Below are 25,333 nucleotides of genomic sequence, written 5' to 3'. Positions count from 1 at the left end.
AAAGATCAGGACATTACTGAAAAGGTCTTTTCAGTTGTCTGTTACAGGTGATAGAAGTGAATGTGCTGTACAAGCAGTCAATACATTATTTTGAATACTGGTAGGCAGCTGCAAACAGAAATGGAGTTAAAAATATTATTTCCCAGGTATAAATAATAAATATTTTTCTCCCAGGAAAAGTGTGATGCAATGTTCATTCATAACTCTCACCAAGAAAGAGAATCCAAAAATGTTGACCTATCCCTCTAAATGTGATTGACCAAGGTTGTTCACAGAAACAGGTCTGCAGTAACTGAAGTTCAATGAAGTTCAGTGAGATTAGGTGTATGGTGACAATTATTTAGAAACCCCTAGCAAGCCATTACTGGGCAGCCCAGCTGAGAACAATTCATTTTTATTTTTCTTCTGAAACGTCTCCATCTCGGCTGGAGCACAGCCCCCCCCCCCCCCCCACACACACACACACACACACACACACACACACACACTATCTGCTCTAGAGAAAACTATAACATAAAAGTTTCTCTTGTATATGATCTACTGGTCTCTGGCTGCACAGAATCCTTTGAGCTAAGGTTAAATGACTGGAGGGAGGATTTACAGGTGGAGATTACACTTGATGAATGGTGGGATGCTTGCTATCTAGTGAAATTCCAGCGTAAAATCATCCCATGATCTTTTTTGACACTTACATACATCAAATAAGCCATCGAGACAATTTATTTAGTGTATGAACTATTAACGGAGAAATCTGGTAGAGTCACTAACTGTCACTCATTAGCTCGGGGCAGCGCAGTGAAGGCATTAAAACGTCTTTTTTAACCACTAATACTGCTCAAAATAACAGCAAACCTCTGTAAAAGCATGAGAAGAGTCCTTACACAAAAAATAAAGCACCAACAACCTAGTTAGTGAACCCAGAGTTTATTAAAAGAGTGTTTGAAAGACTTACCTACTGGCCCCGGTACCAGCTTCTCTCATAGTAAAGTCCATTCAAGTCAAGTACCAAAGTCAATCCCAAAGGAAGGAGCCCATTGATGCTTTGTTTTATATGTAAGGACTCTTCTCATGCCTTTACCGTATTGCCCCGAGCTAATCAGTGTTAGCCACATCCGGCTGTGAAAAATTAAAAAAAATCCATCCATCGACCTTTATTTTACCTTGAATGGCCCTTGAGGAGCTCTCCACGTTTACACTGGTGTTGATGGGGTGTAATCTGCCACTCCTCAGTTTGAATACTACCATCATAATGCCATTAAGCTCTGCTGTAGCTGTCTTGACAACAAACAAAAAAAAAGATGAATTAATTTTTTTACTACAAATGTTTTATTTAAGAAAATAAGTTATACACATTTAAATCTTTAAAAAACACTCTTACATCCAAATCAGTTTAGTCTTTTCCCACTTGTTTCATTTGTTTTAAATGGCCCTATAACCTTTTCTTCTTTATACTTTTGGTCTTTGATTACTTAAAGGTCATCAAGTCCTCAAAATAGCTAGGGCCCTGTCATGTAGACTGTTAAAACAAACATACTACTTGCCAAGGCATAAATAGCAATAGGATTTGCACTACATCATTTTGCATATTTTTAGAAGGCACATGCTTTATTTTTACCAATAGGATCTGGGATCATCTGCCACCTCAACATTAGCCATTATTTTATGGGTGCTCTGGTTTCAGGATGTAGAACCCACCTGCCTCATTAAAATAAGATTTTCAAGAATGAAAGGTAAATTGAAAAGGACAATTACCTTTTCATCTGTCCAACTGCCAGGTACCATTAGTACTGAGTACTTTTTTTTCCAAATACTAACCTCATGTTTGATACCTTTTAAGGTAGCATTCGGTGAACAAAGTAGTCAATGCCAAAAGTCAAGGCTCCTGTGTCATGAAAAATTATGCAACGAATGTCATGTGGTGTTTAGTGCTTCTCAGGTCACAGACTGTCCTAAAGGATGTCACTGGATATTGCTACTAGCTATGTGTAAACAGGGTCAGACCCTGTGAACTCCATGTTTAAACAAGGTGGATAATAAAACACATTATTACTTTGACACACATACTAAAAATAGTGTAAGTAATTGGAGTCGATTGTAAGTGATGAGCAGAAGAAAGCCAGTGTTCTGTCTGATTCTTTTTTTTTTTAACTCTAAATCATTCAATTTTATATATAAATGGAAAATTGGATGGAATTAAACAAATGCACCTATATAAAAATAAGCATGAAAATGTAGAACGTCTGCGTAGTCATGTAATAATATTATCGTCCCAATGTATTCAAACCCTGCCTGGTTCTGTAGGAGGTTAATCAGGCCTTTTTTTAAAGCTTGCCGTTATACAGTTTAAGACTACCCAAATGAAAAATAATTCTATGCAAAGCCAGTCACAATACCAATACCACCCTCCATTTAAAATAGACCCAATATGTCACCAGAATGTTGTTTTTGTAGATACTGTAATACCATACAGAAATGAAAGAAAGAAAAGTATCCATAAAATAAATGTAAGATGTTCAGTACAGGGCCTTAAAGGGGAACCGCGCATTTTCAGAGAAAGTATGAAAATATGAACCAACATGAACAACTCTGTGTGGAGCTGCTCTCTAGACAATATTCTAGAAAACACTGATGGTGTTTTTCGACCGACAGGGAACTGTTTCTTGAAGCGGTTCCGCTCAGAACAACTATTTAAACCTTGGTGTTATGTAGTGAACAAACCTGCATTTCCATTAGTTTTGTGCAGAACCATTGTAATCAAGGATGCGTCAGCAACTGAGGGTGTGAAATGATGCACATCGGCAGTAAAAAGTAAAGTCATATTTTGGCAGTGAGCCCAATGTGTTGTGTGTGTTATTGGGCTGCATCGATGACCTGAATGTGCCATGATGCAGAACCATTAATTTGGAGCGCTACTTATTGTTTAGTTCCATGTAAAATTTCTTATTTTGATATTGGATGATTTCCTCTCATCAACCAATCACATTGTGTTGTTTATTCTGGAAGGTTTTAAGACAACAACAGAGGTCTGCTGTGTGCAGACGGAATACTATTTCACTCCTTCAACCTCACCAAAAGCAGCGCTTTTCTTCTTCTGTTCCTACCTTTCACAATAAAAGCTCTAGACACACACTACGTAGTTAACTTTTTACCAGAGGGAACTAAAATTCATTCAGAGCATTTCACTAAAAAGAAACTCAGTAAAATATCGTACATGTGAAATCACAGGAGGAAACACTTTTACACTTTTAACACTCTCTCATCCACTCAGAACACATTCTTTCACATTTGCATGTCATTTATTGGTGAAACCTCGGAAGAAGAAGGCTGCGTTGCTCTATCTTTTGACACACCCACTAATGTTGTCATGGTTGAACCAGTTCACACAAAATAGTTATTTCCAGGTTCTGAACCAAGTTAGTTGATTGAAAATGATCCAGCCAGTTCAAACTCTGCTGCGCGAGTCAGTCGAAAAACACTATGAGATTACCCAGGGGAATGTTCTGAGGGTACATTTTCTGTTTCACAACACTATAACAGAATAAAGGCCATTTGGGTACAAATAAGTAAACAAACTCATTCATTGTCTCTGGAGCAGCTCCACACTTGATGACATCTCAGGTCACTGTCTTTGAGAGAGAGAGCAGCTCATCTTCACTAATATTGACTGAACTTTCCTTGGCCATGAAAATAACGTTGGAATTCTTCATTTAAGATGTGTTCCCCGTTTTAAATTGTGTATAATTTATTTATTTTGTCATGACAATAAACAATCATAAACTCATATATTTTAGAACTGCTCAGATATATACATTATAATAGCAGAGTCACCATGAGTGATCTAAAAATGAACAAAATAAATTATGAATTGATTACAAAATATTTAGTTAATTATTCAAATGCAAAACATGTAAACTAGCGGGTGCGGGACATAAACCAGCTTGTAACATTGGGAAAAACAATGCGCATTAATTGTAAATGCATCCTCACACTTTCTGTTAATGATTGATGTTAAACTCGTTCTGTCTTACGCGCATTACCTCATAGTATAGCAATGTAGGTCATGTGTAATGCCCTATATACAGCATGCTTGAGGTGATACTAACATTTGAGAAGTATATTTCACATGTGAGAACTGCCCAAATAAATCTCATATTTTATGACCCTTATCACTTTCTGTAGGGCCCATATTTCAATGATGGAAGTGACAAGAGTTATTTACAGTATTGTGTTACTTAAAAGACACTGAAGTAGCGTCTTTGTGTCCGTTGGACGGATCCTCATTTTAGAATTGTTGCTATCACTCACATCGCTATGGAAAAGTCTAAATTTTTCTTTGGAGATATAATGAAAAATGTATAATTTTTTTTGTGTTTAACACTTCTACTTTTGTTTTCAACAGCCAGTGAACAATGCTGATTTTATCATTCCAGTGGAAATAGATGGAACAGTTCACCAGGTAGGCACTTGATATGCTTAAGGGGCCATTTGCTACGCTGTCATCACTGTCATTTGTATAAAAAAAACGGTGCTAGCAAGATTACTACAGGGCACCATTTTATTTATACTCGGTAGAAAAGGGCATTGGTACTTGATTTGGACATCAGTATTGGTTCAACCTATCGAGTAGACCTTCTTCTTTTTTTGCTTTGAAACTGTCAGTATCTTACTACAATGTGCTACTATGACCAGTGGTTCATGAAGCCACCAAGCCAATACATCCGGTAACTTTATACCATTACAACAAGGTTCAACACACTCATAAGTTACTTTTAGTATGTTTTGACGGCAGATGGGCTGCCCCACAATTGAATTTAATTCGCTACAATATCTTAGCTGTATGCATAGTCATCTAAGTTAGCAAGTTCATGTTATGTGAGCTAACTTTACTTACCTACATGATTAAATGTAACATGAATAAAACTTGATGTGCTATGACAAGTGGCTAATTCCAGCCAACAAGCTAATGGCAACGTTATAACATTACAGAAACGCTTAACACACTCATAAAATTATTATTGGTAGGATTGTTTTGATTGCGGCTATACCACAATTTAATTTGCCACATTACATTGTCAAGTCAGCTACAGTAGCTGTATGGTTAGTTGACTAAGTTATCAAGTTAATGTTAGGTTAGCTCACATTACTTATGGCTATTTAATAAGGCTAAAACTTGAATAAATGTGACTAAACGTGACCAAACATGACTAAACGTAACATGAACAGAACTTTAATATATTGAATCGTCTGTGAACATCATTTCTGCCATGTCAGAGTCATGTCAGATTTTAATGTGCAATGGTTGTTGTTCAACAGCAGGCCTAAAGACAACAACTCCCATGACTCTATGCTACTTCAAGACGTTGTCAAAAACTCCTTTAATTTAGTGATTTTTTATAGATTACTCAAGTACTGTATAATAATTGAGTACTTGAATATGAAAATGACTTAATATGCCCATCCTTAGTAACCAAAAGCTGTGCTATACAACATTTAACCTGTAAAGCCGGACGCTGTTATGAATGCTTACGAACTCTCAAATACAAAATCAAGTTAGTTAAACACTGTGCTTGCTTCCTGACAGTGCTGTAGCCTGTTCTGTTGATGGCTCCAAGCAGCAGGTGGCTATTTACGTGGCCTGACGAAATGAAGAAACCCTGGCAGGCTTCTCAGAAATCACTGGTCATCAATCTCACTCTGTGGCGTATTATGTGCTGCTCATTGGTGCTGGGGAATGGCAGGAACTGTTCCCTGCAGGCGTTTGGTGGTAACCACAATCTGTTGTGCTGGGACTCCCAGAAGACAGAGGAGCTTTGTTGTCCAGAGGGCCTGGGTCTGTTTCAAGTAATCCAGGATAGGCTTGTTAAAGTCGGGAAAGCCTATTCGGGATGACTTGGTTCAGAAGCAAGGCCACCAGCATCTTAGTGAAAGTAGAAGTATGAAGTCCTGTTGGGGTGTTTACATGCAATGTTCTTGGATTAAATATTACACTTTTTGTTTTCTTTTGCAGTATTTTATGTTTATATTATAGCAACAGAGTTATCAACAAACACACAAAGTTAAAGGTCCCATATTGTAAAAAGTTTGATTTCCATGTCTTTTTTTGTATTATGAAACAGATTCAATGTGAAAGTATTAAAACACTCAATCCACATAGATATATACACACAGCCTGTATTCAGAAACTGTCTTTAAACGCTCCGTCAGGACTTCTGTACGGTTGAGATGCCACAATTATATGGTATATAGGTAGAAAGTGACATTACAGTACCGTTACAGTCATTCCCCAGCTGCAACGACGGTGCAGAGACTGCAGAGATGTGAAGACCTGGTAACGCTGACCAATCAGAGCAGACTGGGCTTTTTCAGGCAGGGGTCTTAAAGTGACAGGCACTAAAACGGAGCGTTTCAGACAGAGTGAATAAAGGGATATTCAGACAGGCAGTATAAAAGAGAAGTGTTTATTTAAAATTGTTGTAGTTTGGGTTTATACTAGAACATGTTTACATGCTTCAATATTTACAAGTATAAACCTGAAAATCCGATGCTTTTGTGTCTCCACCCAGGTGTATGTGTTAAAGAGACCCCACGTTGACGAATTCCTCAAGAGGATGGGAGAATTGTTTGAGTGTGTCTTGTTCACCGCAAGCTTATCCAAGGTCAGACTGCTGTTCTTGTTCTGTTAGATTGCTGTTAACTTGTGGTTAAAGTACCCTTCCACTCAAAAATGTGTTTTTCTGTCCTTTCTGACCAAATGTCTGGTGCTGACTACAGTGACTTTTATTTGAGCAAATTTTGTCAGTAGAAGGGCGTTTTCACATTCCTCTCCTTAATAAGAAGATGTCTGTGCATTTCTCCGAACTCTGAGATTCCAATGTATTTGTGCAAGCTTTAGTTGGAACGTCACTAGAAAATACACTCAACAATGTCTTATATGTGAAACTATTCCTCCAGCTCGAAGCGGACTGTCAGTACAGAGAGAAAACACACTGCCATCATGGTTGTAAACCACTGACAGTTACAAACTAACAAGCTAACAAACAACAGTAAAAACTAACTAACTAACTGTCTGGAGCTGGCTCAAACATGTATGCCAATGTCTGATTCTCTCCAGTGTGTTTAGTCATCTTGATGAGTCATTCGTGTGGCTCAGTTTTAACGCCGGGCCTCTACGTAAACCTCAAGCTAGAACATAGCTACAGAGGAGCACTAAGCTAATGCGCACGTGAGGCACGAGCAGCGGGGGATGGGGCGAGGCCAGATGCAGAATTCTTTAATGACAGGGAAACAGTAGATGAGATTACCAGCTCCATCTCTGAGGGGATTTTTTTACTTTCTATGTGGGAAATCCATCGTTTTTCAATACTTTAACACGTGTCTGGAGTGGAACTTTTAAAATTCGACTCATTACATACAGGCAGACCGGAACTTTTGCAGATGGACATAATCAGACTGATTATGACAGTGACATCTGTAGAATCACTGGTAGCCAAGCTTCACTTCTGTGTTGGATTTGTTGTTGACCTTCCACATACACCCCCACACATAAAGATGTATTCATGATACTTGTCAGGTCACATTTTTACCTCTCACATTTACTTCAAACTGTGTTAGCCTCATCTTAATGTTTTGAAGCATTTGTTCGGATGAGTCACACAATTAATTAAAAGTATGTTTGGTGTATGTGGTCTGTATTCAAATGCTGGTCAGCTATCTTTGATAGCCAAGTCCAAGCTTATATGTGGCATTGAATTCATTGAAATGTGACGCAGATTGGTTGTAAGTCTGTGTCGGCTATAAAGTTCAAGTTTAACAGGCTAACTGTTAACGGTTAAACAGAGTTAGCGACTAGCTAGTGAACACAGTTGATCATTTAGCAGCTAAAGATAGCGATAAGTCACTCAGGTTTAGTGGAGACCAAAAAAAAAAGCTTAAAAGAGAATGATTATTGGAGCTGCATCGATCCGAATTCTTAATGAATGCTAATATACTTTATGTCTGCTTGTGTAAATCATTGACTGTACGTAAAGATGGACAAATGACAGCTCACCCAAAGTGAAGCCAAAGCATCTTGATCACTTGGTGGCTGGCTACAGAATAGGTTATTAATCCCGCCCCCTCCATGTTAGCAGAAGGGACATGAGCAAAACTAAAAAATCAAAGTACACATCAAATACATTTTTCCCAAAGATGCTTTCTGTCATTTTAGGTAGTTTTTACCACCTGATGTTTGTTCAAGTCTTTATGTTTCTGATAAGTTTGGTTTTAAATAGTTATTTCATGCTCTAAAAACCGGGTGTTATGTCATGATTGACAGCTGTGATTGACTTGTGATTGGTTGGATGGGTTTATAAGTGGGACTTCCATATCAGAGATGCATTGTACATCTTTCCTGTATCAATCAATGGTATAAAAAGTTCAGTATTTCAACTTGTAATTTGTACTAATATGTCAATGATGTGTTTACAACTTGTTTATGTTGCACGCAAATGGCAAAAAGAAATCTGCTAATGCAACTTTTGTCCTTGTTACGACTTGGATCCTACAGTTTCTGCCAGTTCTGTCAGTTTAATTCAGTAGTCTGTGTTGGTTTTGTTGATTTTGATTTGAAAATGTGTTTGGTTCTTCATGGTTCAAAGTATCTTTTTCATCCCAGATGGGAAAATTGTTGCACAGCCAGCAGTAACCATACGACAATAGACAACAAATCTAAAAAAAAAAACGCACAGTAATATATACAACTTCCTAAATACAACTGGGATCAGTCAGGAAGGACCGGGTCTTTTTAAAAGTTTTGACCTTGTGCAATGGTGTCAGATCACTCAAGGGCATACCAGCAATTTTGCTGCACACATAAGTCATGTAAAATACAGTTTAAATGAACATGCCCAAACATAATTGCTACAAGAATAACATACAAACATACTATAGCTCAGCACTGTCTTAAGCTGGCCCCTGGTTTTTTCCTTATACTACAGTACGCAGATCCTGTTTCGGACCTGCTGGACAAATGGGGGGCCTTCCGGAGCCGTCTCTTCCGGGAGTCATGTGTCTTCCACAAAGGGAACTATGTAAAAGACCTGAGCCGTTTAGGAAGAGACCTCAACAAGGTCATCATCATTGATAACTCCCCGGCCTCCTACGTCTTCCATCCCGACAACGCAGTATGACATTTATATTCCTTTCTCTGCAATACACTGACTGATACTTTTGAACTGTTCACTCAAATCTTTTTGGAACAATATTAAAAGGGCATTGAAAAAGGTCTTCTAATTCCGCCACATCTTGATTCTTCATACCTCCAGGTTCCTGTAGTGTCCTGGTTTGACGACATGTCAGACACTGAGCTCCTGGATCTTCTCCCCTTCTTTGAGAGACTAAGCAAAGTGGATGACATCTACGATGTTCTGCAGCAGCAGCAGAGGACTTCAAGTTAACAGAGGCGGGATACTAGGATGAAAATAGTCACCAGCAGCTGTCGTGACGGGGCCACGGAGGTTGGTGGGCCACAGGCTCCACGCTGCTTCCAACTAGAAGGACCACACTGCAAAAAATGCTTTGCGTTTAATCTTGTATTTTTACAGTGTATTGCATAAAAGAAGTGAAAGAAGTCTTATCATAGGGTTTGGTACTTCAGCATCGGAAGTTATCTTATCCAAAGGTTTCTCTGATTTGTTTTGTGTAATGCTAGATAAAGCCTGTATGTGAGATTCAATGATCTTTGTAGATATCTTTTGCAGTGCAGCTAGTTTGTTGTTGTCGTTATGTGACAGCAGTGACCTACAGTATGTAAGTGTGCTGTAAACCTAGATTGTGTGAACAGTCTAATGCCGTTCTACAAATGAACCATATCAGTCATTTTCATTTCAGTATATTGTAGCATTTGTAATCGTATTTGCTCTCACACAGAATTTAACAAGTCATAGAAGACTGTTCCTTCAACCCCATTAACTTCCTTTTGTGCCTAAACTGGTCAAATGTGTATGATATTATATCATTAACTTTAGGGAATTTTGGTTGAATAATTTCTCTAACACGTTGTGGCACATTTCACTACAAAACACACATTTTTGGTGTGCTCCAAATACCGTGCACTCACTGTGTGTCTTTGGAAAGCATGGTGACTGATATGGTTTGATCCATAGAAATAGTGTGAGTAGAGAGGACATTCTCATTCAAATCAACACAGCAGGATGTTCCCAGCAGCGGCCATTTTTAGGTTTCTGTATAAACCGAGTTGCAATCACTTGAGGTGAGGTTTCACAGTAACGACCAAACAAGCAGTGCAGTAGTGGTAACGTTACAAAGCATAGAGAGGCAACCGCTCAATGCACAACTTAATGCTTCACCCTCACACTCTTGTCACAGTGTCACCTTTGGGACACCTTTGTTTGGCTCATTTTCTGTAACTTTCTGTAACCAGTGTAGCACGAAATCGTTGCAGAATTAGCAAGCTAGCTAAACAGCCAGCCATCCTCTAGTTAGCTTGCTAGCTTGCTTGCCACCAAAATGATCCAAACAGTGGGCTGGTGTCCCGTAGCAGTGCTGGGTCTAATGGCCCCTTCACCTCACTCCCCGCAGCGTTGCGTCCGCTCTCCTCCTGGCGAGCTGCGACGCACTTTACCGCCCCATGGCACTGACTTTTTTTTTCTCACCATGACCATTAATAGTACATTTCTTTTGTACTAGTCAAATGACCACAGGAAGCAGTTCAATGTCCTTTCTATCTCATTCTATTTATAAGATTTAATCACTAAATTGTTTTATTACTGGAATTATTAACGTGTAATAACCCTTTTACATGCTTAACCCGGTCCAGTCACAACACATCCTAATCTTGTTAGTCATTACAAGATGTTCACCACGTACTTGCATACCAACAAATCCTGAAAAAGCTAAGACATATGAGATCAGGATCTTAGACAGTTGTGAATTAAGAGACAGATTGACTGAACACTGATCGGACCTTTCGCGCACAGACTTACCACTGCACAAATGGGGAAATTATTTTTGTACATACAGTAGGCTGTATCAGGATTTTAGGCAATCTTTTTGATTTGGTTTAAAGGTTATTTTACCCCAATGTTATTTTATCTTTTTGAGTTTTGGCCACCGTGGCCCATCGATTATGCAATACTGTTCATGCACCCAGGCAAACCGTCCTCATCCCAACTCGCTTTTGGCGTCACTTGTCAATTCTCTGGGTAGCCATGTGTGTCAAACACGTGACGCTCCACTACGGTCGTTGTTTTCAACACGGGGAACACCTAAATTCAAACAAAACTACATGGTTTGGTTAGGGCAACAAAACTACTCGATAAGAGTTAGGAAACGATCGGGGGGGTTAAAATAAGTGCGTTTGTAACGTTACTGCAGTAACACATGGACAGACATGAACCGGACATGAACCTGTCTCCTGGGTGAAAGTCCGGTGTTGGGCACTCTTATTCCTAGAGCACTTGCTTAGTGCCTAATATAATCACGGATGGGTTAGCAGTTGAAAGCCCAGTGCGTTTGGCACCGAGTGCTGTGACAAAACAGCAGTATTTGACGCCCCGGGGATGAGAACAGGCTGGTGCAGGAGGAGGCTGTAACCTGCTGCAACAAACTAAAGGGGAACAACGCCCATACGTTATTCCTATGTTGTTAGACAGTACACATAATTAAACGTAAATATAAACAACTCTCTTCCAAATCCAAAAACTAAAGTGCTAAAATTCAATGTGGGATGTCATCCTGTTTAAAGTATGGAGCTACTCCATAGACACTGAATTGAGAAAGATGTTCTAGATGACACCGTTGCACTCAAAGGAATGTTCACAGTTGACAACACTACACTAAAATAAAGCTCATTTCATCAGTCTCCCATTCATTGTCAATGGAGCAGCACCACACTTTACACTTAATGATATCACAAGTTTAAAACTTCCTCCTCAGGTTTCTGTCTTTTAGAGCAGCTCTTTTTCATTAATATTGATTGAACTTTCCTAGGATATGGAAATAACACATTGGAATTCTTCATTTGGGCGGTGTTCCCCTTTATAAACACATTTTTGATTTAAAAGCACACTTTGATCAGTAAACTTTTTTGTGTAAGACATTCATGTCAAGTCAATTGTACTGCCTTATCGAGCTGTAATTACTGTTTATTTTGGGGAAACCAGACGTGTTGGAGCCCTGATTGACTTTGACTCAGTCTGGAGCGAGTGTGTATATTTGTATATGCGTGTGTGGGTTTCAGTGTGATTGCGTCAGTGTGAGTATTATACGTGAAAAACCATAACCTGTCTTTAAATAATGATGTAACTTTTTTACTGTATGCAACAAGAGTATTAACATTGTGACTCAAGTAAAGGAACTGGTTCAAACAAGTGAGTTTTTAAATTGCTGCTGATAATTATAAGATTGGAAAAAAAGACAACAAGATATTTTTACCGTGTATCAATAAAGCATGTTTTATTGAAAAGGGTCATATTTCACTATAGTACTTTTTTCACATACCTAATGCTCAGTACAACATGGCAGAGGTGGAAACAAGCCAAATGAAAAAAAAATGGAATATGCAACAGATTTCATATGAAAACAACCATCATTCTCTGTTAATTCACACATAATACTCACGCAACGATGAAACTAGCACACCCTGATTATCAATCAAGGTGATCAAGTTATTTCTTAACTAAATTACCTGATTTTTGGCCCAATGTATTTACATTACAAGCCCCTTGCTGCAAAACAGAACTCTTGTCATTCAAACGTGTCATCAAAACATAAAAAAAAAAATTCTATACAATAGACAAATAATGTTGGAGTATAATGGAATAATGGAGTTTTGCTTGAATCCATTCTAAGATCTAAATTTGACGCGGATACATGGCTGTAGTCTACTGGAAACTAACAAAGTGTTTCCTATGTGGCAATACTGAACACTAAGACCAAAAATCTGTCATTGTCACAAGAGCCACACAAAACCATGCTTTGATATATGGGAAAATGACACTGAGTGCAAATCCGATTATATTGCATAATAAAAGGCACAACTGTACATGTATTATGAGTCAGTTATGATTAAAGATCTCTTGTAGTATCTAACTGGAGTTCTGCAAAGAAACAAATTGGCATCTGGAGCAAAAAGTCATTTTAACTGGCAACTATTTAAAAGGGATACTTTGGATATGTTGAGGTGTGGTTGTACGAGGTACTTGTCAATAGTCACTGTGTTACCTTCAGTAGATGGTGGTCGGCATGTCCCAATTTTGGAGAATCATGCAGGAGTCCTCCTGTAATGAATATGTACTTTGAGAACACAGGAGTTAGTGGCCTACCGCTGCCTCGATCTTGTGTTCTGCGAAGTTAAATGACAGTTTCTGTCAAAGGAGTCTGGTGGCTTTGAGGAGAGCACAGATGGAAAAACGGCTTCAGTTCTCCTTCTTCCGTCGAAAATATTCTGAATATAGCGTACACTCAACTAATTTGATTAATTTTAGTTGTTTTTAGTTTTATTATTATTTAGTCCTTTTTTTAGGTAGCTGAAATATTTTTAGCTGCTTGCCCTGTCTACAGCGGGACATTGCTTAAGGCTTCAGTACGCAAGTCTGGTAGATCGTGTTGACTCAAATTGTCGAATGTTCAGAACTCTCACGCCCCTCCCCCACTCCCTGTGCTTGAGAGTCAGCTCTGTGCTGAGTGGACAGGATGACACGGGCGCTGTGCATTTTTGCAAAACAAACAACACGCTTTAGGTGCACGTAGAGGCACGTTTTTTTCCCTAAAACCGGATGATTTATGGCCTCAGCGAATACGATCAAACAAATGTTGCCGACTTGGACTTAAACGTCTGTGCCTGCTCCTCCAAACTGGGTTTATGCCCCACCATCTACTGTAGATTATACATCAACTGTTGATAAGTCTCTCATTCAACCCCACTTCAAAATACCCAAACGATTTGACCACATGCACGCTCAGTGTGAATGTGTGTGTGTGTGCGTGTGTGTGTGTGTGTATGCAGCCTGAAAACCTAAGCAGATGTGTGGCACAAAGATTATACATTTAAGAGATTTAGTTTTTGTTCTACATTAGCATTTGCACCTAAAAATAGCACTACAGTATTAAGCAAAATGTCTCTGTACACATATCATGGGGGGATTGCATTCAAACTCGGACCTTCCATTCTTATATTATTCTAACTATATACTTGTATTTAAATCAGATATTTATTAGCATTAATGCACATTCAACTTAAACCTCTCCCAAACCTGGTTACAGTCAGATCACTCACACACAGGACATTATTTACATCAAAACTGCAATTTGTATTAGGATAAATGAACAGACAATTCTGAAAGGCAAGTCACTGAAAGAAAACCCACTCCCTGAATTAACTGAACTGCATTAAAATCGATCACAACCCTGTTTAAACCTCTTTATAGAAATACTGTTTGTAAATATATAAGCAACGTCAGTGTAGCAACTTAAAAGCATCAATACAATAATCAATCCACGTCAGTTTGGTGATGACAGACAGAAGATGTTCCTCACGGATCACCTGTGGAATTTGAGCAGAGAGAAAAAGATGAGACGGAGGACCAGGGAGCATCCCTCAAGTTTGACCTTATTCTGTCAAAATGTCTATTATGCAATGGCTACTTTTGAATTTTTACAACGCATATACGGTACATACTGTGTATATATCTATAGCTATGTCTAATAAACACATGGACCAATGTCTCACACAGAAGCAAACTCAAGACACTCCTGTACTATATTTTTACATGATTTTAGTTTGTTTTGTAAGTGCACTAGTTTTGATTTAGATTCTTTTTAAAACTAGTTTTAGTTTAGTTATATCTATATATAGCTATAGATATATATGTGGTTTTTAAAGCTTTTTAACTCGTGACCCCATAGAACAAATCAGTGTTCTACTTCAGATCCCTTATTACAATCTACGGCTGTAGTGTGGACCAACATTATTAGTGACAACCTAACTAACAACTAAAAACTAAACTAAAACTAGTTTTAAAAAGAATCTAAATCAAAACTAGTGCACTTACAAAACGAACTAAAATCATGTAAAAATATAGTACAGGAGTGTCTTGAGTTTGCTTCTGTGTGAGACATTGGTCCATGTTTACATGGCTGTGAGTAAACTGCCTTGACAAAGTGTTGTATTTCTATTGTAATGCCTATTCTGAACTTTTTATATTATGCCCCTGACAAATTCCCCCTTATGATAATAATAAAAAAAAATCTTATACTGAAACTTATAAAGGGAAACTAAAAGTTAATATTTTCAAACAATAAAAAACAAACAAAAATGATTAAACCCCTCTGGAAACTAACTGAAACTAAACAATCTAATATAATATAATAATAAAAAATATAAACTAATGAACATGTACAGAAAACATATTAACTCTGATGTGGACGTGAGTTTGATTGAGGGATTTTTCCAAACATAAAAAAAAGCAGAAAATGGGGACAACGCCAGAATAACACAGAAATATATCCCGTGACCCTTCAGATTTATCTTGAGACTCCTTCCAATCCCGATTTTTCACTAAAGACATGAAACCAAAATAAAATTTTTAACCCCCAAATGTACATACATCCCATGGCCTTATTGCTTACTCACATAAAAGTAGCAATACAAGTAAAAGTCTTTGATGGAGTTTGAGAGATAGACTTTGACTTTGGCTTAGATCCAACTGTCAGCCTTGAGATAGACGTCTAAATGAATCTTAATAACATGGCTATTAGTCCACAGTTAGCCTGGGAGCAGGGGGGCTTACTTTTAAGGCTTAAAATAGTCATACGTCTAGACTAATCTAGCAGTAAAAGGACTGTAAGACTGGTCTAACACTCAAGAACAGTCCAAAATAGCTTTGTTAAACCAGCCCCTGCATTCACAATAAATCATCATCATTTATTTGTTATTAATCTGTATTATTAGTCTCACTCTGCAAAGTAATAAAAAGAGTAAACTAATGAAGTGGGGTTAAAAGTAAAATTTTTGCCCCTGAAGAGAAGTTGAAGTATAAAACTGCAGAAATTGGAAATAACAGTAAGCAATGCTTTCTACATATAGTGATTTTCTTTTTAAAAAACGCAACACTTTTGTTCCTGCTCCAATTTCTCATGAGCTGAAATCCAACATCTAAGACTTTTTCTATGTACAAAAAAGATCGGTTTCTCTCTAGTTCTGTTCACACATTAGTTTAAATCTGTGTCCGTGAGCACTAAAGTGCCTCAGAACAGCACCTAAATACATGTCCACTGCCTATAATTATTGTATGACACCCTGTTTACAGTGTCTGACCATTATCTTAGCTGAGTGTGAGTCCTGGTCGTGCTGCAGTCTACGCCCTCAGTCTATAGCCCGACGATGCCACTACAGGTTTACAACCTAAGGCAGATGATTGAACATAATACTCTTTCATTTAAAGCCAACATAATAAAACTAAAAATACTCTTCCACACATCTTAATAGCTCGGGATGGTTCTGCGGGGATGTGCTCTGTATTGCTTGACCTACATGCCTGCAGATTGAGTAGTCATAAACACTCTATATTATTTACAGAATGTAGCACTCCAGGAGCCAAAACATTTGCTGTATTTATTGCTACATGTGCAGTGCCAAGTCATGTAATGCACTTTAACACGGCATCCTCTGATGGATTTATGTTTTTTTGTCAGGCTTCTGGGGCAAATATGGCTTTTTAGTTAAATACTTTACCGAATATGAACCTTTAAAACATTTTTTACTTGCATCAATCCAATACTTCCACTGCAGGTCAAAGTCATCATGCAGCAAAACTCAAGACTTTGTTGTTATCTCCATCTAGTGGTTTTTTTTTGTTATTACACCAGTTATTAATTCAAAGTTTCATCAGTGTTAGACCATTGTCGGAAATAGTTCTCCGATTTTGTACTTAAGTAAATGTAGAAATACCACAGTTTAAAATACTCTGTTACATGTAAATGTCATGTGTTCAAATTTAGTTCTGAGCCGGTATTCCCAAAACATTTGATCTTCCTACCAGGACGACTCCTAAATCTCAGAGTTTCTCACTAAGAGTGTTCTCTTCAAACCTCTTCATAAAGCTGCTGAGATCATTATTTATTGAGGAATTTTGAAAAGTCTGACCCTGTTGCTATGGATGATGACATGATTCCTGAAACTGCTAATGGTTGTCTTGTCAGTGAAGTCTTGATAGAAATACTGGGGAGGAATGTCTCTCCCAAATAAAGATATTAAAAGTCAGGTGTCACTGATTTAACATGAAACAAGAGTAATAAAGTCTACTGAATAGAACAGTATATGTGCAGATACAGTAACTGTCAGCCTCTCACATGTCCGGCTGCTCATTATCAATTAGCAGGTATCCATGTGGCCCTGTTTACACATACGTGGTTATTTTTAAAAAAAGAGACATTTCCCTGCATCTCTGCCCTTCGTTTACACACAAACAGAGAATTTGCCTCTGAAAACGATTCTTTCTAAAAAAAAACTGGCCAGAGTGGAGATTTTGAAAAACTCCTGTTGCACATTTTTATGTAAACAGATTCCTGCAGCTGACGTCACAGTACGTGCCAGAGCTTTCACCTGTGTCATGGGTGCGAACTGCGTTTACATTTTAATTTGGCTGTGGTGATCATGGATGCATTCATTTATGTTTGTGCAAACAATCGTTGCTGTTGTTGCTATTTCCTGGATCCTGATTGGCTGACGTGGGCTTGAGCTTCTCTACACACTGCCAACTATACTCTTGACGGGATTTTATATACACAGGTTAGTGTAAACAAACTCTTTTCTGAAAATGTATGTGCACAATGTTACTTTACTTTAATGTTATTGTACCGCGTGGTGCTCGGACATTTAAAACAATGGCCGCGAAAGGTTCACGTTGGTGTGAGGCGGAGATGGAGTGTTTACTGCAGATTTGGTCGATGAAAATATTCAAAAACAGTCGGACAAGAGGTGCAAACAACAGTTCTGACTTCTTGCCCAACTTGTGCATGTAAGGACGGACATTCTTACAGGAAAATTCAGAGTCAGGATAACGCATGGGAAGATATATGTCTGGAAATTAAAGGCATCTTTCCCACTGTCATTAAAGGTTTGTAAAATGTTGACATGTTTAGGATTTATTGTGATTTGCTCTGAGTCCTCCTGACAGATTTAGAAGCTGCTTTTGTGAAATACTCTTAGATCAAGGATCCAGACCTGAAATGTCCTTTAAAAAATAAAAAACTATTCAGCAAGTTAGGAGCTGCGTTTAGCTTTAAGATGTTTGTGAATACAGGCCCAGAAGTATTGTCTTAGAAATATAACGAAAGTATAAAAAGAAAAAGTACTACTACTTTTCTTTAAAGTAACAGTACCTTTACTTGAGTAATACCCTAGGGTGTTATTGACTGTATATTAATATAAGATGCATGGTAATCTGTTTTATGCATGGATTTCATTCGCAGTTTTTATGAACTGTTCTGACATATTTAAATACATTTGGATAAATTGAAATAATTTTGCACCAATGCATAACAATAAAGATCTTGATCTGGTCTTATGATCTTGCATACATCCATAACGATTATTTACCTGACAGTATATACAGTTAAAAAGTAAAAACATTAAGAAAATGAATGTCAAGTAAACAATACAACAATACATACTCACTCACTACCCGAAGCTGGGCTCTGCTTTTTGCTTTCCCGGAGGTGAACTCCACCACTCCGTTCATGCCCAGGGAGGTTTGTCTGAGGGTCAGCCTGTGGACCGCGCCCATCTTCTCCAGGCGCACCTGGGAGCTGGGCTGTAAGGGCTCCCCACTCAGACTCCACATGGGAGCTTTGACAACAGGGGCGGAGACCTCACATTCAAAGCAGGCGTCATCCGGAGCTGTGACCTCCACGTCCTTCAGCTCTCTGACCATTGACAGTGACAGGGCTGAGTCAGTGAACAAAAGAGAGGGGGAAGCTGTTAACAAGGCGGATACTCGTGGATTATCAGTCGGTTATTGAAAGCTTTTTTAATTTCCTGTAGTCAGTGGTATATTTTTCCAGGTAACCCCTTTATTTCTGGGCTCATGGAATAGACAAGTTTTTTATACTCTCTGTAATGTAATTTTCTCTGGGTCACAGTGCTGAAATGACCCACAGCCGAAAGTTACAGCCTTTTGCAGGAGATAGCCCTTACCGATCACTTACAATGTTAGTTTATATCAAGAGACACTCATGCCATGGGAACATAGAGTATGGCAGCCGTATGTCATCATTTGGCATGTTCATGGGACACTTACTTTTTAATAAAAATAATCATTATGACTTTGCACCCAGCTGGTTGACTTAGGCTTGCCATTAGAATACATACATACATTGTATCTGATAAAAAATCAAGCTGACCACAAGAGCTGTGTGAGAAGCTACTAGCTACGAACGACCACCTTACAACCATTCAACCCAACTAGTGATTTTTAAAGGGGAACACCACTTAAATATAGAGTTCCAATACATTATTTCGGTAATCTAGGGAAGTTCAATCAATACAAGGGAACAAGAGCTGCTCTCTCTCAAAGACAGAAACCAGAGAAGTGAGTTTCAAACCCTCCAAAGACCGCTGGAGCTGCTCCAAAAACAATGAACGAGACTGATTTTGTTTGTTTTCTTTTTTTATGCCCAAATTAATTTGATTCTGTTGTAGTTGTAAAACAAACAAGTCCCAATCCCCTCATAAAACACCCCTGGTGTTGGTGCAAGAATACAGCTGATAACACAGGAAATGAAAAATATGCTCAGTGAAGAACAAGCCCATGTTTCTCATTAAACTGTATGTGCACTTTATCAAAAAGATGCAGTTGAATGCAACTACAATACTGTTTTATAGTTATTGCATGAAGATCAAACATTGGTTTTCCATGAATTTAGTGATGGACCTGAAATGTGAATGTAATGTTTAGGTGTTTTTCAGGTACAAAGTTGTTGTTTAGTAAACTGATGGGGCAGCTCTGTATTGTAGTGATGTCCAAATTTCTTCAATTTTTTTTGGTTTGTCTTCGACCAAAGGGATAATAATGTATGAATTCTGAAAATGGACTTGGTTCCCCTTTCCTTTAATTATATATATATATATATATATATATATATATATATATATATATATATATATATACTGACACTTTATTAAGCACCAGGTATGCCTAATAAAGTGGCCAGTGAGTGTAGCTGATTTAGCTTGGTTTTGCCAGTAGAGGGAGGTATGGACTTATGTATAACAGCCTATGAGTGGTCTCATACTGTTGGCATTGTTATTTTATATCACTGTGATCACTGTGTTTTTGGAGAAGCTTTCTGGCTGTCCAATGACAACTTGAGTCCTGGAATTTGTCACTACTACCTATACTTGGTATAGTATTACCAATACCACACACCCATACCAATAAATGGCAGTGTATTTGTGTCCCATTAACAAATAGTACCATGTAAAGCTTCATTTTTTAAAGGTACTTCTGCACTGGATTGTATTGTATCACACTGATTATATTAAGCTTGGAAGAAAAATCAGGAAAATCTTGGCTGTAAATGACTCAGTGCTTGGTATCGATCATGAACTCTCTTACCCTCCACTGTCAGTTTTGCAGAGCATGTATATTCTCCAACCTGCACACTGTACATGCCCTCATCATCCAGGACCACCTGCTGGATGATCAGTTTGCGATAACAGCCTTCACTGCAGATCTCAAAGCGTTCGGAGGGCAGGATGACATTGCAGCCTTTGTACCAGCGGATGCTACACCTGGGGTTAGACACAGTGCAGTCGAGGAGCACGCGGCTCCTCTCAATCGCGGTCGTATCCTGCAGAGGTTTTACAATGTTGACAGGAAGCTCTGGAAAGGACAGAGTGCAATTTAGATTCAAAATAAAGTTGAAGTTGTAATACATAAGATTAAAGATTAGTGTTTCTTGTGGCCTCTTTCTAAGATGTAACAGCAAACAAGCCTGTTCTTTCAGAGCCTCCATCTTTTTTTCCTCTCTTTTGTAAACTTGGAAAGACATTTACCTCTCAATTTCCAGTCTGTCCCCTATATGTTACCCTCTTAAATCCACACACACACACACACACACACACACACACACACACACACACACACACACACACACACACACACACACACACACACACACACACACACACACACACACACACTTGTTCCTATTATACTTCTGCTCTTACTACAAGCCTGACTCAGAAGTTGGAATTTCCGATTTTTACTACAAGTAAACGCAGCATAACCGTTTGTGATTATCTCAGCCAACAGTCCAATGTTATACGGTTAAAGATATTAACTTAAAAGGCAATTAAATAGATGGAACTCTTACAGAGTTCAACTTTAAACTTGATTAAAAAAAATATATATATATTTCCACATTTTGATCAACAAGACAATAGGATGATCTCATTTTAAAGGTCCTATATTGTAAAAAGTGAGATTTCATGTTTTTGTTTTCTTTTTTCAATTATAAAGCAGGTTGAGGTGATGTATAAATGCTGTGGCAGCATGGAAATGCTCAGTCCACATACAAATGCACACAGTCCGTATTCAGAAACTGTGTCTTTAATTGAGCCGTCAGGACTTTTGTAACGTTCGATGTCACAACTATACTATACAGTATATAGGTAAAAAGGGCTGCTACAGTGCAGTCATTCCCGACTGCATTGAAGGTAAATACAGGTATATTCAGACACACAGTATAAGAAAAATGTGAAAAAACATTATAGCATGTAAACATAATCTAGCAGAAACTCAAATTACAAGTATGAACCTGAAAATGAACTTTTAATATGAATAGATGGAGTTGGGACTACAAAGGGTCATGCTCTATAAGCCAACCCTAACAGTAAGTGCATGTGTTATTCTTTTTCTTAAATGCATACATACATACTTCCTTTGGAACATCTTGTCAAATAAATTCATTATACCTTCCACCTCCAGGTAAGCGACGGATTCAACCTGTCTGGTGACAAATTTGATCTCTCCAGAGTCCTCTGCTCTCACATTGCACATGAGAAGAAAATGTTTGGTCCCTGAAATAAGAATACAGCTGTCAAGATAGTTTAACAAATGTCTCCTTTTTAGGTGTTCTGCATTGCTTTTGTGTGTTTTGAGTATCAGAGCATTGTAAATCTCTTTTAAAGTATTTCAAATCATCAGCAGAGCTGTGCAGGAGCTAGGACTTGCAGGATTTAGAATCTGACCTTCCTGCCGGATCTTGATGGTGCTGGTGGGCTGTATCCTCTCTCCATTTTTGTACCATTCTCCTGGCACATCCTCCACTGAGGTCTCACAAACAAAAACAGCATTCTGATCTTCCTGGATGTCCAGGTCCTCCAGACGCTGCACAATCTGCAGCTCACGCTCTGCAGGCAGAATAAACATTAATGGATATCTAATTCCCTTTTCCCTTTCCTTTTCTGCGCGAAAGCATACAACTGTACATAGAGAGCTAACTGACACTAATGTATCAGACTGTGATGCTGTACTGTCATTAACTCAAAGCCAGATGCTAAATGTAATGTATCTGACCAATAAAATGTTTGACTTTCACATTTAGATTTGTATTGACTCTCTTCTTGTCTGGCCCCAACTTAAACGTATCCATAACTGGTTTTGACCAGAGAGCTGCTAGAAAAAGTTCTAAAATACTAAAAAACTTTGTCTGTCACAATCAATTAGATGGCAGACAAGAAATTTAAAGATGCTTTTTTTTCTCTAAATGTCGCTTTGGATTCCCAGGGTTCTTTTTACATGATTCCTCTCCTGGATTTACTGTATTAACTGCACAGAAATGTATTATTATATTATATTTTATAATATATTAGGTCTTAGCTTAGGATGTAGAGGGATCCAACTTATTTTAATGCCTTTGAAGGCATCCTGTGCCTTACTTACATTCAAAGTACAGTACATGCCTCAATCATTTAGTAATATTAAATATCATACAAGGGCATGATTTTTGTTTCAACATTTGGGGGGACATCAATGCACCGATTTGTGAATTTGTGAAACCTCACATCTTATTCTCTGCTCGTTTGTCTATTTGGGAAAGGGCAGATGCTTTCAACACATACCTGGTGATTGGATAACCATCTGAATATCAAACTTCTCCAAAGTCAATCAGGAGAGGAGAGAAAACATTTTTTCCATCAAAAAGCCTTCAGTACCGTTCTCTTCTCTCAATGAAGAAAACATCTTCAGTGAAAAATAAAACTGATGCTATTGTGTATTGCAGCTTCTAAGCTAACCTCTTTAAGGACTGCCATTGTTGTTTTTAACCTGTTCTGTAACGAATCCAGTAAAAGAGTATATTTGGTGTTTGTTGAGCTGTATCACTGCCATTCAGCTGCCTCTGCTGAAAAGTAGTACTTCATTTTTTTCTTACCCTGTGTGAGTGAAGTGAACCAAGACAAATGAATGTACACCATCTTGGTATGCACTTCTCAAGCTAGCAGCCTACCTAAAGATACACTTGGCACCTTATTTATTTGAATTTTCCGGATGAATTAATGAGAAAAAGTTAAATATTGGCTCAATAACTTAATTACATAACATTAGGACTGGAGAAATTATAAAAACCCCAACAGTAAAAAGCAGCAGCAAATTATAGCACCTAACAACAAATTGGCTAACAGCAACAACAACGATGGCAGCACTTGTGAGTGTATGGTAAGTGCTATCTCTCCCTTTTTCCCCCTCAAAATAATTCTACCTGGCATTACCAAGCTAACTACTCTGGAAACGTTGACATTCTTGGAATATGTAGCTACTGAGCCTCGCAGTGATGACAAAGCTTACCTTACTTGCTAGCATTTTGAGTGGAAACATAGCTAACAGCCAAACTCAGACGTGCTTCTCTTATGTTCTGGTCATACTGAATGTAAAGTGGCCCACCATAGCCTAAAAGCAATTAACTATACATTTTATTTTGACATAATTAACATACATTTTTCACAGAAGATATTTTGACAGGCAGTCAAACCGGTGTCTTTCCTGTTATGATAAAATGACAAAATGTCTCCCCGTGTCTTAAGGTAATTCCACTGTTTTGTCAGTTTTTGCTAAAGCCTTTGAAGTGTTAGTTTATCATGAAAGAAACATGTTTCTGTATAGATTTGATAGTAGATAGTAGTGCTGAGTCTAATTTTGGAGCAATGACGATTTGTTGTATCACTAGATTAGCTCATGTGTACTATCAAATTGGTGAGGGAATAAACCAAAACTTCAGACTACTGAACATTTATAAAGTGCCCTATGACTGAGTAAGCAATAGTTTTTTGACAAATTACTGATGCAAAGTGGTGTAAAAGAAATGCAACCTACAGCTTGTATAGCTTACTCAGCTTTCACCTTGATGGCCTCTATAGTTCCACAGCAGTACTTTGGTAGAAAATGGCTGATAAAGTTGCTGCAGTTCTGTTGAATAATATTACATATCTTAAGCCGACCCCTACCACTGTGTCACACTCCTATAGTTGGCCTGTAGTTTCTAGTATGTAGATAGCAGACTTTACCATAGATCTCCACAGTGCAGGATGTAGTAGCATCTCCAGCATCGCAGGTGTACATGCCAGAATCACTCACACGGCATTTCATGATCTGAAGAAACCGTTTCCTTCCCATAGCATAAATGCGCAAGTCTTTGCCTGGCTTCACCTCAACCCCATTCTGAAAAGGATAAAAAAGAAAGTGAAATTCTAGCCTATGTGATGCATTGCCCAATTGACTGGAATGTTTTTTTTTTATTGTTCTATACTGATCAACACAAAGCTGGCAGAATACAGAATATAAAATGTATTTTACTTTAGGCTTGAGGTCAAATTTTGGTCAAACATTTTAAAATGCTTGGTTGATTTTGTGGCTATGACTGAAATCCTTTGTTCACAAAGATTCCTGCTGTTCAGCATTTCTGCTATTCTTAAGCTTGTGATCTTTAATGTGGCGATCAAGATAATTCAGTTGTGTAAATTGTGTCAATTGTGTAAACTACCTTCAGTATGGCCCAGCATACTTTTAAGTTTGTTCACTCATAGGTGTTTTTCCGAGGCTCTGTTAATGTCGTTCCGCTACACAATAAATGCCTGTGCTTTTATTTTGAAAGAGTAATGTGAGTTAAAAGATGCATGGTAAAATGGCAGGTGTGTCTTCCAAAAGAAGGATAATTTCCTACCTCTTTTTATTTTACTAGTTACTAGTTTTGCTTGGAGAGTGAGTGTGTGTAATGAGGCTATCTTCTATGATTTGAGTCACATTAACAAGCAATTAGCATTCGTTGGTTTGCT

At 38.1% G+C, this 25,333-nt stretch overlaps 2 protein-coding genes across 18 annotated transcripts in view; one reads left to right on the top strand and one right to left on the bottom strand.

The window, feature by feature from the left end:
- LOC310952855 (carboxy-terminal domain RNA polymerase II polypeptide A small phosphatase 1-like) overlaps positions 1–12,466 on the top strand; it is a 31,398-nt gene extending 18,932 nt beyond the window's left edge. For 2 of the 3 annotated variants that reach the window (XM_083921648.1, XM_083921647.1), the window contains 4 exons: positions 4,400–4,456; positions 6,564–6,656; positions 8,976–9,161; positions 9,303–12,466. In XM_083921648.1, the coding sequence (XP_083777774.1) occupies positions 4,400–4,456; positions 6,564–6,656; positions 8,976–9,161; positions 9,303–9,434 (468 nt within the window). In that variant the 3' untranslated portion in view covers positions 9,435–12,466. Of the gene's footprint in view, positions 1–4,399; positions 4,457–6,563; positions 6,657–8,975; positions 9,162–9,302 lie in introns of those variants that run through there. The other variant, XR_014593379.1, reaches the window with a different exon arrangement.
- A 128-nt stretch (positions 12,467–12,594) lies between these two features.
- obsl1b (obscurin like cytoskeletal adaptor 1b) overlaps positions 12,595–25,333 on the bottom strand; it is a 41,911-nt gene continuing 29,172 nt past the window's right edge. For 14 of the 15 annotated variants that reach the window (XM_083921638.1, XM_083921631.1, XM_083921640.1 and 11 more), the window contains 6 exons: positions 24,566–24,719; positions 22,253–22,414; positions 21,977–22,081; positions 20,616–20,882; positions 18,677–18,946; positions 12,595–14,542 (listed from right to left, as the gene is read on the bottom strand). In XM_083921638.1, coding sequence (XP_083777764.1) covers positions 14,532–14,542; positions 18,677–18,946; positions 20,616–20,882; positions 21,977–22,081; positions 22,253–22,414; positions 24,566–24,719 — 969 coding nt within the window. In that variant the 3' untranslated portion in view covers positions 12,595–14,531. Of the gene's footprint in view, positions 14,543–18,672; positions 18,947–20,615; positions 20,883–21,976; positions 22,082–22,252; positions 22,415–24,565; positions 24,720–25,333 lie in introns of all 15 variants that reach the window. The other variant, XM_083921639.1, reaches the window with a different exon arrangement.

This window comes from Echiichthys vipera (assembly GCF_963691815.1).
Source record: "Echiichthys vipera genome assembly, chromosome: 10".
Taxonomy (NCBI): Eukaryota; Metazoa; Chordata; class Actinopteri; order Perciformes; family Trachinidae; genus Echiichthys; species Echiichthys vipera.
This window is presented reverse-complemented; position numbering and strand designations above follow the sequence as displayed.